Genomic DNA, 17356 nt, shown 5'->3' on the forward strand with positions numbered 1-17356 from the left:
GAGTTCCATTAAATGAAAACACAAAACAAAAGTAAGAAAAGAACAACTCGAACAAATTGAATCCCCATTTCAAATGTAGGCCTGTAATAAAATAGTAAAATAATCTTTCATACAAGACTTTTAAATCAACAGGACTTGTCTGGACTTGGGGTCGGATATTGTACATGTCTAATATTTATTATTAATTTCTGATATTAGTATACAAATACATCCAGTTCATTATAGGCTATAAATATTATATAATACGACTTCAAACGCACACAATGTGTTGAGGTCCGTCAAAATGACTGACAGACGCGACGCATAATCAAAATCTGAAAGCAATCCATGAACATCAAGACTGTATGCAAGTCTACGTTTGACATTTTTGTTTTTATCGTACCTTCACATTTCGTCTCAGTTCCTGGCGTCATATCAGAATCAATAATCAGTTGTCAGGCGATGTTTCACATTAGATCAGTTAGCTGTTTCATAGGCCGCGTACACCTGTCAGTGATGAAAACACAGCGTCGGGCAGTTAATGGATTGCCTGTCTAAAAAATAATCCTTCACTCGACTGTTATTGGATTGTGTTCGCCATAAGACTTGTGTAGTTTAATGCATTGTAATCTTCCCCACTTATTTTTGTTTTATCAAAACATCCCACCCGCAGTTATCTGCTTTGGCGCATTCTCCCTTCAGTTTTTGCACGACGCCGGTAAGCGTTTTTGTTATTTTAGTTGATTCAGTTTGTGTATCGAAGCATGCTTTAGTACACACCGCTACCGGTGAGTGTTGTAACACCGTCTGTTCACCCAGTTAAAAAACAACAACAGGATGAAATCACTATAAGGACCACTGGTAACACAATAATATATATAGCCTAACAACATATAGGAACAGCTACACAATATTTTCATTTACTAGATGCTAAAAAAAAAAACCCTAGAAATATCATGGCTGAACAGACTGGGAGGGTTGTAAGACTTACTAATGTGGCTACTTCACAAAAATGCACAACATGATACAATATATAGATTTGACTTAATTGGGTGACTACATAATAGCCAGAACCATTTTATTTGCTCTTTTGAACTTCAATGTTTTGTACGTTTAACATTTTGAATTAAAATGTTTTAAAGGAAATGGTGATGGAATAATAATGTTAAACCACTAAGAGTGAATAGCACAATAAATGTATGCACAAAATTCTTCAAAATCCTTTTGTTTTCAAATTTGTGTTAGAAACCCTGGTGCTGCTAGACTAGCACACCAGTCTTTATGTACTTTACAGTCATTCAAATTGTAGATTTCTAAAATACATTCATTTGTAGCAGATAAATATGCAAATATTATAATAAATGTTTGAGTCTGTGACACATAGAGCGAAACATGGTGTTACAGACAAAAAATAAGCAACCTTGTGTAGGTCTGTACATATGCTTTTCAATACCCAGATATCTAACTGTGACCTTACACATCCTGTGGCTTCACACCTCTGTGCACTTAGATGTTTGCTTCTGTGGGAGTTATTTTTAGTTTTAGCTTACATTATGTTTCAAGACATCTAAATATTCTAGTGATCACATTTAAAACATATGTCCTGTGTTTGCACCATTTTGCAGACAACATGATCTTGTTTTTGTCTGTCTGTATGTCCAGAACATGTGCAAAATACTTTTAAGTTACAGCATCATAGTATGATGCACTGATCCCCAGAAATTCATTGAGTTGTTTATAATCATTTCTTGTTTTATTGGATGAATATTGTTCTTGTACACTGATTCATGCATTGAGACAATTGAAGAGCTCATTTTAGAGCATGTTTATTGTCTTTAAAAGAACAGTAGCTTGGAAATGTCTCTGCCCTCAGAAAGTCTGTGTAATAATGATATTGAGGCATTTCGTTGATTCAACACTGGTTAGTCTCAAATCAGAACTCATACCTGTTGATTGGTATTCCTTAAAATATATTTTAAATTCCACTGCTAAGGCTGCTAAGCTATTTTATTAATGCTAGAAACAGGTGTCCTATTTGGACACACACTGACACCACTGGAAGGGTGTGCTTTTTAACTCTGTGCCAGCATATGCAATAGATGGTTCATATTTCAGTCCCCTATTTGGATAAATTTAGTTTATTCTTACCCTTAATTTATTACTTAAAGCTTTATTTTAATAAAAATCCCCCCATGAATAGCTTCCACCAAGTGTCACCAATGGCAGAGCTTGGCAGCTGGCCTGTCAGGAGACTCTGTGTGCCCTCAGCTGCCTCCAGAAGCAACAGTCGGTTCTCTGTATAGACTATCTGACTGTTGGAAGGCTGGAATATTTGAATGTCATTGGGGGAGGTCATCTGTGGCTTGAGGAGGGGGCTGGTCAATAGGGGTTCATACATGCCTCTTCAATGGAGCAAGTGGAGACTTGCAGTAATATTGGTGGCCAAAGGGCCCTTTTTGAGGCACCAGGGCCATCTGTATAGCAGTTTAAATGGTATAGTCCAATTTGAACACCCCTCCATATTGAGCTAAAATGGAAGAGCCTCTTTTGCAGTGATTGCTGGGAAGAAGAAGTAGCTACAGTCGGGATAGAAACTTTGGAGAGAGCAGTCTGAATAGGTAAGAGGAGCTGTGTTCTCCAATGGCCCAGGCCACTAATGGATGGATGGGCTCATTGGGATGTACATTAGCCCTAATGCATGCCTGTATATGGATGTATATGCATGTTGTCTGTATAGGGTGAGAATAGATATCATGGTTAGCATGAACAAGGAAATATGGAGGGAGCTGCTAGGGGGAGCTATAACAGTGAAGACAGCAGCTGGCTGAATGTGATCCACTCCAAATGGGCTGTAGATTTTTAAAAATACTCACACTGGTTGGGAAAACACAGGAAGATGTTGAATTGTTGTGCTTTGGCTTGTTAAGCATGGTCTGCAGTTGTTCTGTCTTGATCCCTTGGCTGCTTGTCCAAGGGAAGTGGCCAATTTGACAGATAGGCAATGCTGTACAAAAGAAAGAGAGGAAACATGTTAATGATGGTCCCTGAAGAATAAAATGCACTTAAATGTATTATAAGCTTGTAAATTATATATATTTGTGTGTATTTATGTGATTTTACAAGATCATTTTGACATATTAGCTTCTCTGAGTGAAATGATAGAGAGCTTTAAAGATGGCCGCTCCTTGGAGTGGTGAGTGCTGTTGGGACGGCTTACTTCCTGACTCACTCGACACTCTGCATCGTTTATCACTGTGTTCAAGCATATAAAAGTGTTTTCAAATAAAACTGCATGAAAAATAATCATCTTTTACAATTAAGTAACTAATAATAAGTGTTATGGTTAGTATTGTGAACTTGAAGAAACCATTAGGAGATCATATTCCAGTCTTAACCAAGTGAGTGTGGAGTGTAAACACTCTGACATGAACTGTTTTTCTAGTTAAACATGTAGTATGGGACTAGTTAAGCACACAGTATGGACTAGTCTCAGATTAGTCTTGCCAGAGAGTCATCAGGGCCCTTGTATACGTTCTGATATGGACTATAGTTAAGCCAGCACAGTTTTTTTTTTTTTTTTTTTTTTTTTATCTATCTATATGAAACTTACAACATTTTGCTACTGGGCTGGTGTTAGTGAAGATGACCTATTAACCCTTTCAGTGATGATCAAATTAATCAATAATCATTCATCTTTTGATTTTATGTGTGTCTGTCCTGTTGGAAATGGAAGTAAGTTGTGTTATATTTAAATAAGTAAGTTATTCAGTTAATATAAATTAACCTAATCATATTCGTTTACACAAGATAAGGCATAAAGATGAGTTGAAAGCGTTAAATACTCAAAAGTGATCATCATATTAATCAAAAATCATTAATTTTTTTGATTTTATGTGTGTCTGTCTTGTTGGAAATGGAGGGAAGCTGTGTTATATTTAAATTAGTGAGTTATTCAGTTAATATAAATGAACCTAATCATATTTGTTTACACAAGATAAGGCAAAAAAAGATGAACTGAAAGGGTTAAATACTAAAAAGTGATAATTATATTAATCAACAATCATTCATCTTTTGATTTTGTGTGTCTGTCCTGTTGGAAATGGAGGGAAGTTGTGTTTTATTTAAATAAGTAAGTTATTCAATTTAATATAATGAACCTTATCATATTTGTTTACACAAGATAAGGCATAAAGATGAGTTGAAAGGGTTAAATACTCAAAAGTGATCATCATATTAATCAATAATCATTCATCTTTTGATTTTATGTGTGTCTTCACTGTTGGAAATATAGGGAAGTTGTGTTATATTTAAATAAGTGAGTTATTCAGTTAATATAAATGAACCTAATCATATTTGGTAAGATGAACTGAAAGGGTTAAATACTGAAAGAATAGAAAGGACAGAGGATGTAGTAGGTGCAACTTTGTTATTCATATCCTAAAACCATCCAGCATCTAAAGAGTTAAATTTTAGGCCTCATGGGGGCATCACAGTCAATGACACCCTTTCACTTTGTCACTGTCTGGCGTTTTTATCAGAAATCTGAAAATGTAAATTACTGCCCCCTCTGGATGGATCAGGAACAAGGGTCTGTGTCTCCAATAGGAAAATGAGAACAGTAAACATGCTCTCATTTAGAGTTGCATCCCCTCTTTTGTTTAAGAAACTGTCCTCCAATCTCTCAGTACAGTACCATCACAGTCAACAGTTCGACACTACATGAGTTTTAACCCCTAAAAGCAGCTGCACATTATAATTCTGCTGTGAAGTTTAATAAGCTTTCTTCTCTCATAAAGTACTGAACTACTACTAGATTTTGTCCCATACACTTGTAAATCCAGCAAGTGTAAATGTTAGTTTTCTGTTTGAGAATAGTTTTTCAACTGAGTACATGAATTTGACAAAGCTTCATACAGCATCATGTGTCCTTATCGTGATGGCCTATCTAAAAGTGCTTTTTTAACAAAAAACAATTATACAATCTGTACAATTATGCCATAGTATTGTTTTAAAAGTCATATTATTTAATGAGTCATATTGTACTTTGACATCAAAAACATTGATAACGTGTGGATATGCTGTTTAATTGCTTTAAGTAGAAGGTCAGACATTTACTTGCAATGCCAACATTGTCACCTCAAAAGATGTTGGATTTTATAACCATACTGTTTATGCTTCTGTTATGCCATAATATTCTTTTGAAAAGTCATATTCTTTAATGAGCCATAAAGTGACATAAACATTGATTGAACCTTTAGAATTGATACTATCTTGCTTTTATAGCAGAGCTCAGATTTCTTTTTCTTGCCATACCAACATTTTCCATTCCATATTTTCTTCCCAAATATTGTGAGATATGAAGTTGCATATGCTCAGAGACAGCCAAGGGGCTTGCATATGACATGTGTCAGCCTGTTGCCTCTCTGAAAGTGTTTTTGAGTTTTAACAAGGATGAACTTACATATTTTTTTGGCTGTATTCTTTAGCTTCTGTAGAATTATTGCATAATATTCCTGTGAATATTGGTCATTATATTTAGTGAGCCATAATGTACTCTGGCATCTCATAACTTGTTGAAGTGTCACTGTTTAAGTTTAATAACACATTTTTGCTTTAATAACAGGTCTCAGGCAGTAACCCAGCTAACAAAAATGTGTTCTAAGAACATTTTTTGGTAACGTTCTTATTAAGTTATAAAACGTTATTCCTGAATGTTCTCTAAAATGTCTAGTTTTTTTAAATGTTTAAAAAAGTTTTTTAGCAAACGTTAAGAAAACATTTCATATTAACATTTTGCAAACATAATTGGAAGGCAACTGAATGTTCTTTGAATAATATTTAAAAAATGAAAAGCATACATCTAAAATGTTTCAGGAAAAAATTTCCATGAATCATGTATAAATAATGTTTTTGTGCTAATGTTTTGGGAACGTTATTAAAGACCAGATAACTGAATGAAAGTTGTATTAATGTTACTGGAAGAATGTTTGTTCATAATATTTAGAGAACCTTGCCAGAACGTTAAAGCTAAAGTTCTGAGAGTGTTCCCTGTTAGCTGGGTAGGTGTGAAATGGAATATACAATATATTTACAAAAAAATTACCAGGCTTTTAGTAAATTTCTAAACACCTTTGCTGGAAAACGACAGCATACTGTGTGAAACATCTGATAATATTCTAACTGATATTATAAAGATTATCACATTTCAACAAATAACTGACCCGAAACTCTCTGAATATACTTTGCTAAAAGTTTATTTTTTCCCCCTCTGTTTTGCTGCAGGTACTTGGAAGATCTCCATTTGGCACATCTGGTCTTTCTCACTGCAACGTAAGATTTAATTTTCCTGTCTTAACTGGTTAGAGGTGACACTCATTCTCTGTTAACAGGGTTCCCGCAGATCCTTAAAAAGTCTTAAGGCCATAAAAAATCTTAAGTCTTATTTTTTACTTATGAGAGGTCTTAAATTTTAGATGGCAATTTGACTTAGACATATCTAAATCATTTACCAAATTAAAACTATCTAATTAGCGTACATATTATTTTTATTTTCATTTTCTTTTTGGATTTGCTTGTTCACGTGACAATTTGCGGGCCTCGCGGCATTTACGACAGCGGTAGCTACTGTCACTTGCACGCGAAAGGAAGAGAAAGCAGAAGAAACTGGGTAAATGTCAGCTCAGTAACCGTTGTAAGTTCATTCTTTATGTGCGTAGGGCTGTGTGATAAGTGTCGTCTATGATGATATCGTAATTATTGTTTCAACGATGTGCGAGCTGACATGAGTTTGTCACTCACACTGATGTATGCAGTTATATGTCCTCAAAATTCAAAATACATAGGCATTTTTGTCTTATAATTATATCATATGATATGGTGTAGTTATAGCCTACAACATCACACAAGCAAGAGTGCCGTTTTCCACAAATCAGAACGATTGCAAATGTGATATTTATTTTATACAACAGTTAAATGAACAATAAGTTAGCATTTTGAGTTACATTTTAGACACAATGTTTGTTTTTTCTTAATTTCGCCAACGACCAATGACCCTTTTAATATAGGCGGTCACTTGCTTTGTTCCTGAATGAATCAGTCGTTTGAACAAAACGGTTGAATGAATGACTCACTCATTAAGACAAGTTAAAATTAGAAATAATTTTATATATAAATATTGAATTAAATGTATGCAGACAAATTGTAAATGCTTTGTAAATATATTAATGCCACTTCTCATGCCGCTTCTGTGTCACCTCTGCATTGCAAAGATGGATTTTGTTGATGATTTCATTTGATTGGTAATAACAGCCCTATACTGTGCTATTATTCTAATAGAATTTAATTTGAATGTTAGAATTTGACCTTAAAGGTGATGCATACATCTAAAAAAGTTTAGAAAAATGCCCTTATGTAGGTAAAAAATGCCCCTGGAAATCAATTTAAGGTGGCAAATATTGCTTTTGAAACAACTTTAAAAAATATTGAGATAAAATTTTTTTTTGTCAGTATTGCACACCCCTAATGTATAGTATTAATTTTTATTTCTTCAGGTCTTAAAAAGGTTTGACTTTAAAAAATGTGCAGCAACCCTGGTTAAACAAAGTGAAAATGTGACCTTTTCCTCCAAGCATTCAATTGCATATTATTTTCTTAGCCATTCAACATAATCTGCCGGCACTCTGTTTAATGATCCCACACAAAGCCCAGTTCACAGTCACAACACACATCTGTCATGAACTTGATTCTCTTACAGCTGTTCAATGGCAGCTGACATGCACAGTTGCCTGACAGCCTCTCCTTTCAGCGTATATTCATTCTTTGTCTATGCTTTAGTGTTTTTTTTTTCTCACTTAACCAGATAAGCCACAACAGGACATACCTGCTTCCTGAATTTTTACACACAAACAGCCTCATTCATGAAACACGATCTGAATGAATATGTAATTGTTGCATTTAATTAAATGTAAGAATTGTTGTACAATCTACTGTATGCAGAAATTCATGCAGCATGTTGTTTTATGTCTGAGGCCCATAAACTGTTTTTCCACATACACTTAGTATACTTTTGAGTCATGCATTAGTATTAAACTAGTCAATGTCAGAATTTCCTCTTCTTTTTTTTTTTTGTTCAGACAAACTGAATGTTCTCTAATTTACTCATCTGCTCCCACTAGTTATTCATTCTTGTCTATAAGTGACAGGATTCATTACTGAACTTGGTAGAACGCATTGCAGCCATTTTCCATGCAGGGTGTGTGTGTGTTCTTCAGAAAGGGGATTGCGGAAAAGCTGCATGCTTTTCTTTCTTTTTTTTCTTTTTTTCCTCTTCTAAACCAATCAGCATTGCTGTGGTATGAGTCACTCCCACACCCTGCCCTTTTTTTTGACAAAGAGGGAGGGGCTGTTTCTCAGACCGGACAGTGAAATGGTGGCTGCTTGTACAAAAACAGCAGCAGCACCATTAGGAACTGAACAGCTACAGACGCATTTAAAGGTAAGATTCGTAGCTTAGAACTTTCTCCTGCTTAAACGTGTATCCTGTGCCATGAGTACGGAATAATATTGCTGCTTCATGTACCTGAATATGTTTTGCTGTTCATCTAACCTCTCTCTGAAGCTAATTATGTTAGCCTGTTTACAAGCCATACTGCCATTCATTCAGTCTAGAAACCTATTTTAGTGACCGATAAGATAAACTGCATGTTATACAAGAAACTCTGTTTCATTTAAAAAATCTTTTTGTTTATAGTAACATGAATAAAACCACAAACATGACATCATTCATTATGCCATGTGGTTTGATGGGTATGTCAAGCCCAACATGCTGATCAACTGTATTGTTTTAGTTTTAGAATTACTAGTTTTGTTTGTTTTTCTGTGCAAACCGGTTTTTGATTAGTACTTTTGAAGATTTCACACTTATTTTATGTGAACATGAGTCAATACTTCCTGTGAACTTCCTTTCTGAATGCACAAAAACCTATAAATATAAATTAATGTTATATACACTTTTTAGACAGTTTAGATATTTTAAATATCTACAGGTATGTCCCTGGCGTGAAAGTTTAACTTGAGTTACTTATTAAGGGAAAAAAAAGTTACAGTTGATTATTACCGCTCTGGACATGGCAGATTCAGAACTGGACAGCAACCTTTTATGGTCATAGAAAGACAAAATATAGCTTTATTCCAAAACCTACTGCTTAGATAAACAGGTGCCTTATAAGGTACAACCTAACGGTTATCGAACCTCAAAGGAGATCAATTTGGGACACTCTACATAGGCAGCAACTCAAATTAAAGCATAAGAGACTCTAATCAAAATTGATTCCAATAGAGATTGATGTTAGTGTATTGCTAATCTAACAGCTTAATACTGAAAGATCTAATATGCATAAAAATGCAAAACACACAAATATTAAGTAAAATAGTCCATTTTGTAATTTTGCATTGAATTATTTGATAGTTTTCAGTATTGAATGAAATGAAAGGTTAAATTTAAATTTAAAATATAAATTTATACTCAATATAATATATCAGTATAAACTTATACTCAAACAGAAGGAAATTCCACAAAGCAAGTTCGGATCATTTCAATAATGACAACTCGGTCTATCAAGAGCAGCACAAATTCACATAGGGTCGCAAAATAATCAGTACTATAATAATCACACCTGATCATCTGATGATGATCAGGTGCGTGTGATCTAACAACTTAGGCGCAAAGTGGCTTAAGACATGCGGCAAATACCAGTAAATTGACTAGTGCAAACGTTAGTAAATTCCATTGCATTATTTATTTAAAGGATTAGTTCACTTTCAAATGAAAATTAGCCCAAGCTTTACTCACCCTCAAGCCATCCTAGGTGTAAATGACTTTCTTCTTTCTGATGAACACAATTGGAATTATATTAATAAATATCGTGAAGCATCCGATGCAAAGCGATGCGTTTGTGTGAGAAAAATATCCATATTTAACAAGTTATAAAGTAAAATATCTAGCGTCCGCCAAATAGCCTTCCGTATTCAACGTACGAAGAAAGTCCTATGGCTTCTGTATTCAACTTACAAAAAAAACATAACTGACACAACGTCAGTTACGCTTTTTTTTGTAAGTAGAATACGGAAGGCGGTCTGGCAGAAGCTAGATATTATACTTTAAACTTGTTAAATATGGATATTTTTTTTACACAAACGCATCGCTTCGCTTCAGAAGGCCTTTAATAACCTCCCGAAGCCGTGTGGAGTACATTTATGATGCATGGATCCACTTTTTTGAGTTTCAAACTCGTTGGTTCCGTTCACTGCCATTATAAAGCTTAGATGCGTCAGGATATTTATTAATATAACTCCGATTGTGTTGATCAGAAAGAAGAAAGTCATATACACTAGGATGGCTTGAGGGTGAGGAAAGCTTGGGGTAATTTTCATTTTAAAGTGACTTAATCCTTTAAATACTCTCCTCACATAAATATTGCATGTAAAAGGCAAACTCCTACAAATGCACATGCAATAAGGTCAGCTGCAAAAATAACTGTCCACACCTTTTCGTCGCTAATTTTTCACTGCGGGTCTTTAGTAAGTCCTGACAGTATTTTTTTTTTTTTTTTTTTTTTTAAACAACAAAAGAGGGTTTGTGTTGGCGCAAGCTCTTATAAATCTGGTCCTTACTATCTTTAATTAAAATCAATTGAATAAAACGTCCAAGGAAGCATGACAGTTTCAAATTTCAATGTTGTTCAGAACAGAAGTATTGACATTTTTATTCTGTTCTGTTTTTATTAAAAACATGTTTCCCTTTCATTTCAGAATCAGACAAGCCTGAAAGACTAGAAGAGCCAAAGTCGAAGATTCAGACCCATCTATGGCAGAAAAAGAGCAGATCAAAGCGACTGCGGTCAAAGTGCTGTGCTATGTGGAGAAAGTCTCCTCCTTCGCCTCCTCCATAGATCCTCTCTTCGGGATTGTGACTTCAGTAGTCGGGATCGTCAAGAAAGGCCTCGTGGATGAGGAGGACCATGAGATGCACAAAGACTTCCAACAGGTCCACGAGAAGCTGGAAACCATCTCAGAGAAGAACAAGAAGGTGCTCCAACAGATCCGCATTGACGAGATCAATGAGAATTTCGGTAAACACGAGGAAGTCATCAAGCATCAGTACGGTGCTTTCAACACCATGGTGGAAAGAGTAAAACTGGACCCTGAAAACTCGGATCACCACATGCAGGAGTTTGTGAAGATATACGAGAAGGACCAGAGCGACATGAGCTTAGATGTGTTTTATCGTGGTGTGAAGGGCACCGCTCTGTTCGGGAGGCCTATCCTACAAGTATACCTGGAGGACTGTAAAAGGAACAAAAAGGTGATGGAGGCCCGCTGCTCTCACTTGGCTCACCTGTTTTACATCGGTCTTATGACGCTGATGGCCTACTACGCTGTCACTGAAGATGACGAGGATGAAGTGAGAGACAAATGGGGCCAGAGGGTCATTGAAATTCAAGCCAAGATGCAAGAAGCTCTAAACCAATGCACTGAGGAAAACTGAAGTTGCACTGAACAATTGCTGAGACAAATCCATTTCATGTGCTGAAAGTTTTAATGTTATAAGCAATCTTGAATCAGGAAGTTTTAATAAATTTTGTGGGGTGTAATATGGGTCACTCTTTCTCTGCTTACCAATAAACTTTTCAATGCAATACTAAAGTAGTGCAACGCTTTTAATACAGTATATCACAGCTAAAAATGTTTTTAAAGAATATTACGCATGTTTTGGTCATTATTGTGACTAAGTATATATTGTAAAAAAAAATATTTCCAATGATGTGAATCTTTGATGTAAGTTACACATTACGAATTATTATATAATTATTTGCTTATGTGGTGTGATTCTTTGCACAATAAATGGATATTTTTTTTCGCTCCTATTATGGCAGTTGTTCTTTGTATTTGTCAAGTTATATGACCAAATGTGATTTCTGCCAAGTCAATTCATGATGTGATCACTTAGGACTATGACTGCAGAATGCAGGTGAATATGGAAATTGCTTTGATTTGCATTAAATGCAAAGTTGTCAAAGTTATAGAGGCAGATTGCTGTGGTTGGTCAGTCTAATGTAAAAAAAAAAAGAATGTTTAAAGGAATATTCTGAGTTCACGTTAAGTTTAATCTTCTTTCTTTCTTTCTGGGTTATAAAGGGGCACTTATAATGGAAGTGAAGACATTTATGTACTCACTGTTGCAAAAGTATAGCCACAAGACTTAAAAATATGCATGTTAACATGATTTAGTGAGAAAAATCTTATTTTGTGTAGAGTTTAGTGCAGTCAAATTGATTAATCACATCTAATATAAAGTTTGGGTTACACTTTATTTTACAGTGCTGTAGTTATATTGTAATTACTCAAATAAGTACTGAGTACTGTTCAGTATAACTACATGTACTTACTATAGAGTTACAGTTAGGGTTTGGTTTAGGGTTAGTTACTTGTAATTATGCATAATTTACTGTCTGTTATTACTATAGTAAGTACATGTAGTAACGTAACTACGGCACTAAAATAAAGTTTTACAAAAGTTTGTAAATATATGTATATGTGTATGTGTGTGTGTGTATATATATATATATATACACACACACACACACACTCATATATATTTACAAACGTATGTTAGATGCGATTAATCGATTTGACTGCACTAAACTAGACAAAATAAAATAGATTATACAGGTGCTGGTCATATAATTAGAACATCATCAAAAAGTTGATTTCACTAATTCCATTCAAAAAGTGAAACTTGTATATTATATTCATTCATTACACACAGACTGATATATTTCAAATGTTTATTTCTTTTAATTTTGATGATTATAACTGACAACTAAGGAAAATCCCAAATTCAGTATCTCAGAAAATTAGAATATTACTTAAGACCAATACAAAGAAAGGATTTTTAGAAATCTTGGCCAACTGAAAAGTATGAACATGAAAAGTATGAGCATGTACAGCACTCAATACTTAGTTGGGGCTCCTTTTGCCTGAATTACTGCAGCAATGCGGCGTGGCATGGAGTCGATCAGTCTGTGGCACTGCTCAGGTGTTATAAGAGCCCAGGTTGCTCTGATAGTGGCCTTCAGCTCTTCTGCATTGTTGGGTCTGGCATATCGCATCTTCCTCTTCACAGTACCCCATAGATTTTCTATGGGGTTAAGGTCAGGCGAGTTTGCTGGCCAATTAAGAACAGGGATACCATGGTCCTTAAACCAGGTACTGGTAGCTTTGGCACTGTGTGCAGGTGCCAAGTCCTGTTGGAAAATGAAATCTGCATCTCTATAAAGTTGGTCAGCAGCAGGAAGCATGAAGTGCTCTAAAACTTCCTGGTATACGGCTGCGTTGACCTTGGACCTCAGAAAACACAGTGGACCAACACCAGCAGATGACATGGCACCCCAAACCATCACTGACTGTGGAAACTTTACACTGGACCTCAAGCAATGTGGATTGTGTGCCTCTCCTCTCTCCTCCAGACTCTGGGACCCTGATTTCCCAAGGAAATGCAAAATTTACTTTCATCAGAGAACATAACTTTGGACCACTCAGCAGCAGTCCAGTCCTTTTTGTCTTTAGCCCAGGCGAGACGCTTCTGACGCTGTCTGTTGTTCAAGAGTGGCTTGACACAAGGAATGCGACAGCTGAAACCCATGTCTTGCATACGTCTGTGCGTAGTGGTTCTTGAAGCACTGACTCCAGCTGCAGTCCACTCTTTGTGAATCTCCCCCACATTTTTGAATGGGTTTTGTTTCACAATCCTCTCCAGGGTGCGGTTATCCCTATTGCTTGTACACTTTTTTCTACCACATCTTTTCCTTCCCTTCGCCTCTCTATTAATGTGCTTGGACACAGAGCTCTGTGAACAGCCAGCCTCTTTTGCAATGACCTTTTGTGTCTTGCCCTCCTTGTGCAAGGTGTCAGTGGTCGTCTTTTGGACAACTGTCAAGTCAGCAGTCTTCCCCATGATTGTGTAGCCCACAGAACTAGACTGAGAGACCATTTAAAGGCCTTTGCAGGTGTTTTGAGTTAATTAGCTGATTAGAGTGTGGCACCAGGTGTCTTCAATATTGAACCTTTTCACAATATTCCAATTTTCTGAGATACTGAATTTGGAATTTTCCTTAGTTGTCAGTTATAATCATCAAAATTAAAAGAAATAAACATTTGAAATATATCAGTCTGTGTGTAATGAATGAATATAATATACAAGTTTCACTTTTTGAATGGAATTAGTGAAATAAATCAACTTTTTGATGATATTCTAATTATATGACCAGCACCTGTATATAATCTATAAGATATATATATATATATATATATACACTGCATATACACACACATATTTACAAACTTTTGTTAGATGCGATTAATCGATCTGACTGCACTAAACTACACACAATAAGATAGATTACATATAATATATAAGATATATACTGTATATACACACATATTTACAAACTTGTTAGATGTGATTAATCATGATTATTCGATTTGACTGCACTATACACTATATATATATATATATATATATATATATATATGTATGTGTGTATATATATATATATATGTATTTGACAGTTGTATCCAATTTTACAACTTAGTTGCCATGAAAATATAACTGTACAAATTATGATTTCAGCAGCTTTACTTCGCACTTGCACTTTTTGCACTTTTGCACTTTTTGTGGCCTCTGAAAAATAAATTCGTTTGAGCTTTTTTAGCTTTATTCTTGTGTGCGGATCTTTCATGTTTTTTGATTTAGCAGCTTTGCAGCTCAAATATTATGCACATTGTAACACAAAATGTAAGAGCTTTTGAAATAATATTAAAAGACCTAATTTACCTCCATTAAAAGTGCATCACAGTTTTTTCCTTTTTTTTTTTTTTTTTTCTTTCAGGAAATAAGGAACAAAATTATTCTTGCAGTAATCAACATTATGCCACAAATGAGCTTAACTTGAACTGAACCTGGAATATTTCTTCTAAATAAGTATTTTTAAATAGAATTTGTGTTTAACTCTGAGATTGTGATCTGTTTCCTTCTTCAGGTGAACTATAAAATAAGAGCTTAAAACAATCTTACTCCAGACGCAATGGCTGACCATGAGATCTTCGACGACCCAGAGAAGCTGAAGAGGGGCCTTGTGAAGGTTCTAGAATGTGTGGCCACCATCTCGTCAGCAGCAGCGGTGGTCAATCCCATCTTCGGCGTGGCGGGCTCTCTCATCCGGGTGGTGCTGCACCATGTGGATGATGAAGACATGCAGAAACTCAGACGTGAGTTTGGCAGCGTGAATCGAGCCCTGGATGAAATCTCACAGCAGAACCGTCAAGCATTGCTGCAAATCAAAAAGGAAACGGTGGACAAACAGTACCACGAGGTGGAGGAAAACATCCGCAATCAGTTCCGCAAATTCATTGAGATCGTGGAGGCCAAGCCGGAGCAAGTGCAACGCAAGAAGGAAGATTTCGTCGAGAGTTTCATGAATGACAAAGAAGATCAGAACATGTACTCGCTTTACGAAGGCGTGATTGGGAAGCGCAAACTCTTCAGCCAGCCCATCCTAGAGGTGTACATGAAGCATTCTCAGGGTGACCAGCGCGTCATGGAAAACCTCTGCACCCGACTGGCCTACCTGTTCTGCATCGGTTTCATCGCTCTGATGGGCTACTACGGCATCATAGGGGATGACTTGGAATCTCGGAACGAGGAGTGGGAAGAGAACATGAAGAATGTGCAGGAGAAAATGCAGGAGGTGCTGAGGAGATGCAAGTGACCGTGATCACTTTCTGCACAACCAACGCTCTTTGTTGCCTCGTGCTTTGCCTTTTCCTCTAATAGACTTCATCGACATGCAGAATCTAATGCAGCATTATCCTCCTGATGAGCACAGGTCATGCTGACGGTTACACGGTGATGCCGTCTAATTTCCTGTAATCTGCTTCTTGTTTATGTTTTTTAATCACATGAACACATTCCTTCATGCCTTGCCTCAGTTTAACACTACATGACAAACATAATTCACACTAATCTACAGAATGCTGACTGTGGTTATATAAATATTATTAAAGTTCAAAAGCGTTCATAAGCAGTGTCACCTTGAATTTTTTTTTTAAAAGCTTGAACACTACATAAATATAAAGTATGTATAATTATCTATCTATCGTTCTATCTGTCTATCTTCACAAACATTGCAGAATAAAGAGCGTTCAATTTTCTGTCTGTGATTTTGATCTAATTTTGATCTAAGATCAAAATTTCTATCAATGAAATATTCATGTTTATGCAATTTTTTTGGCATACAATCTATGTAGTAGTAGATTCAGTGTGTCATTTTTAGTGCCATTAGAACATTATCAGAGCATATATTTTAATATGAGAAGAGATATCTAAACTGAAGGTTTTTTTTGCATTGCTTTGCCCTTTTTATTTTGGATAAATTAAAATATTATACTTGATGTGCTTAATATACTGCGACGCAATGTACAGTGCTGCATGTTTGGTCTGATACGACTGAAGTTCATCTAGATAATCACGTTTGTTTCAAATGTATTTATCCATAAAGCACTGGCATATATATAAATACCCCTATATAAATTCTGTGTTTCATGTACTTTTTGAATGTCTCAAGGATTGGAACATCTTACCTTCATAATCATTATTAAAATACATTTTCTTGTAATTCAGTTTGAAATGCTGTTGCACTTGTAATGCTGTACGATATTATTACATTTTTCAATAAAGATACAAGGAAATATTCCAAGTTGTTTTGACTCAGAGACACTCAAATTCACACACACACACACACACACACACATATATATATATATATATATATATATTTTTTTTTTTTTTTTTTTTTTTTTTTTTGGAAGCTGGAAACCCATGTTTGATGCTATTATTAGTGTATGCTGATCTTCTGCCACAAGATGGCGGTAATACACCACAACCTGAGCTCATTTAGACTTAAAGATATGAATACTAGCATACTGTTTATAGAATCTACACGTTTTTAATGTATACATAAAACGCATACAATTGAATGCAACTATAAACATTTCAAATTGTAGCACGTTTGCGTTTGAACACACGTGATCTCGCCACATTATAAATTATTCTGGTTATTTTGCATTTTTACATGTATTTCGTTCAAATTGTAAATATATAAATAAATGTACTGTACATATTAGTATATATGCGTCAAATGCAGCAGACAGGAAATAGTTTTCCATTTCAGACTTTTAAAAACCCTGGGAACATCTACTATACTAAAATAAAAATTGTATGTTGTTGGGGGAAAAAAATATGCAATCAGAAGACACTTTT

The 17356-nt window shown here is 35.4% G+C and overlaps 1 protein-coding gene across 7 annotated transcripts; it reads left to right on the forward strand.

The window, feature by feature from the left end:
• The first annotated feature begins 480 nt into the window (after window positions 1–480).
• rpz (rapunzel) lies at window positions 481–16787 on the forward strand. Of its 7 annotated transcripts, none has more exons than XM_051864967.1 (4): window positions 481–697; window positions 6262–6309; window positions 8321–8473; window positions 10789–11903. In XM_051864967.1, exon 4 carries the CDS (start codon window positions 10844–10846, stop codon window positions 11522–11524), a length of 681 nt encoding a protein of 226 aa, XP_051720927.1. In that variant the 5' UTR covers window positions 481–697; window positions 6262–6309; window positions 8321–8473; window positions 10789–10843; the 3' UTR covers window positions 11525–11903. The 7 variants fall into 7 exon arrangements, with proteins under 7 accessions (XP_051720927.1, XP_051720928.1, XP_051720926.1 ...); XM_051864968.1 differs by having other exon boundaries at window positions 8372–8473; XM_051864969.1 differs by lacking the exon at window positions 481–697 and adding an exon at window positions 2514–2597 and having other exon boundaries at window positions 8372–8473.
• Window positions 16788–17356: the final 569 nt, after the last annotated feature.

The sequence above is a fragment of the Ctenopharyngodon idella genome, chromosome 16 (genome assembly GCF_019924925.1).
Source record: "Ctenopharyngodon idella isolate HZGC_01 chromosome 16, HZGC01, whole genome shotgun sequence".
NCBI classification, from domain to species: Eukaryota; Metazoa; Chordata; class Actinopteri; order Cypriniformes; family Xenocyprididae; genus Ctenopharyngodon; species Ctenopharyngodon idella.

Bases quoted from the DNA above. Each gene is read 5' to 3' on its own strand.
- rpz (XM_051864966.1), top strand. From the start codon at position 15,123: ATGGCTGACCATGAGATCTTCGACGACCCAGAGAAGCTGAAGAGGGGC.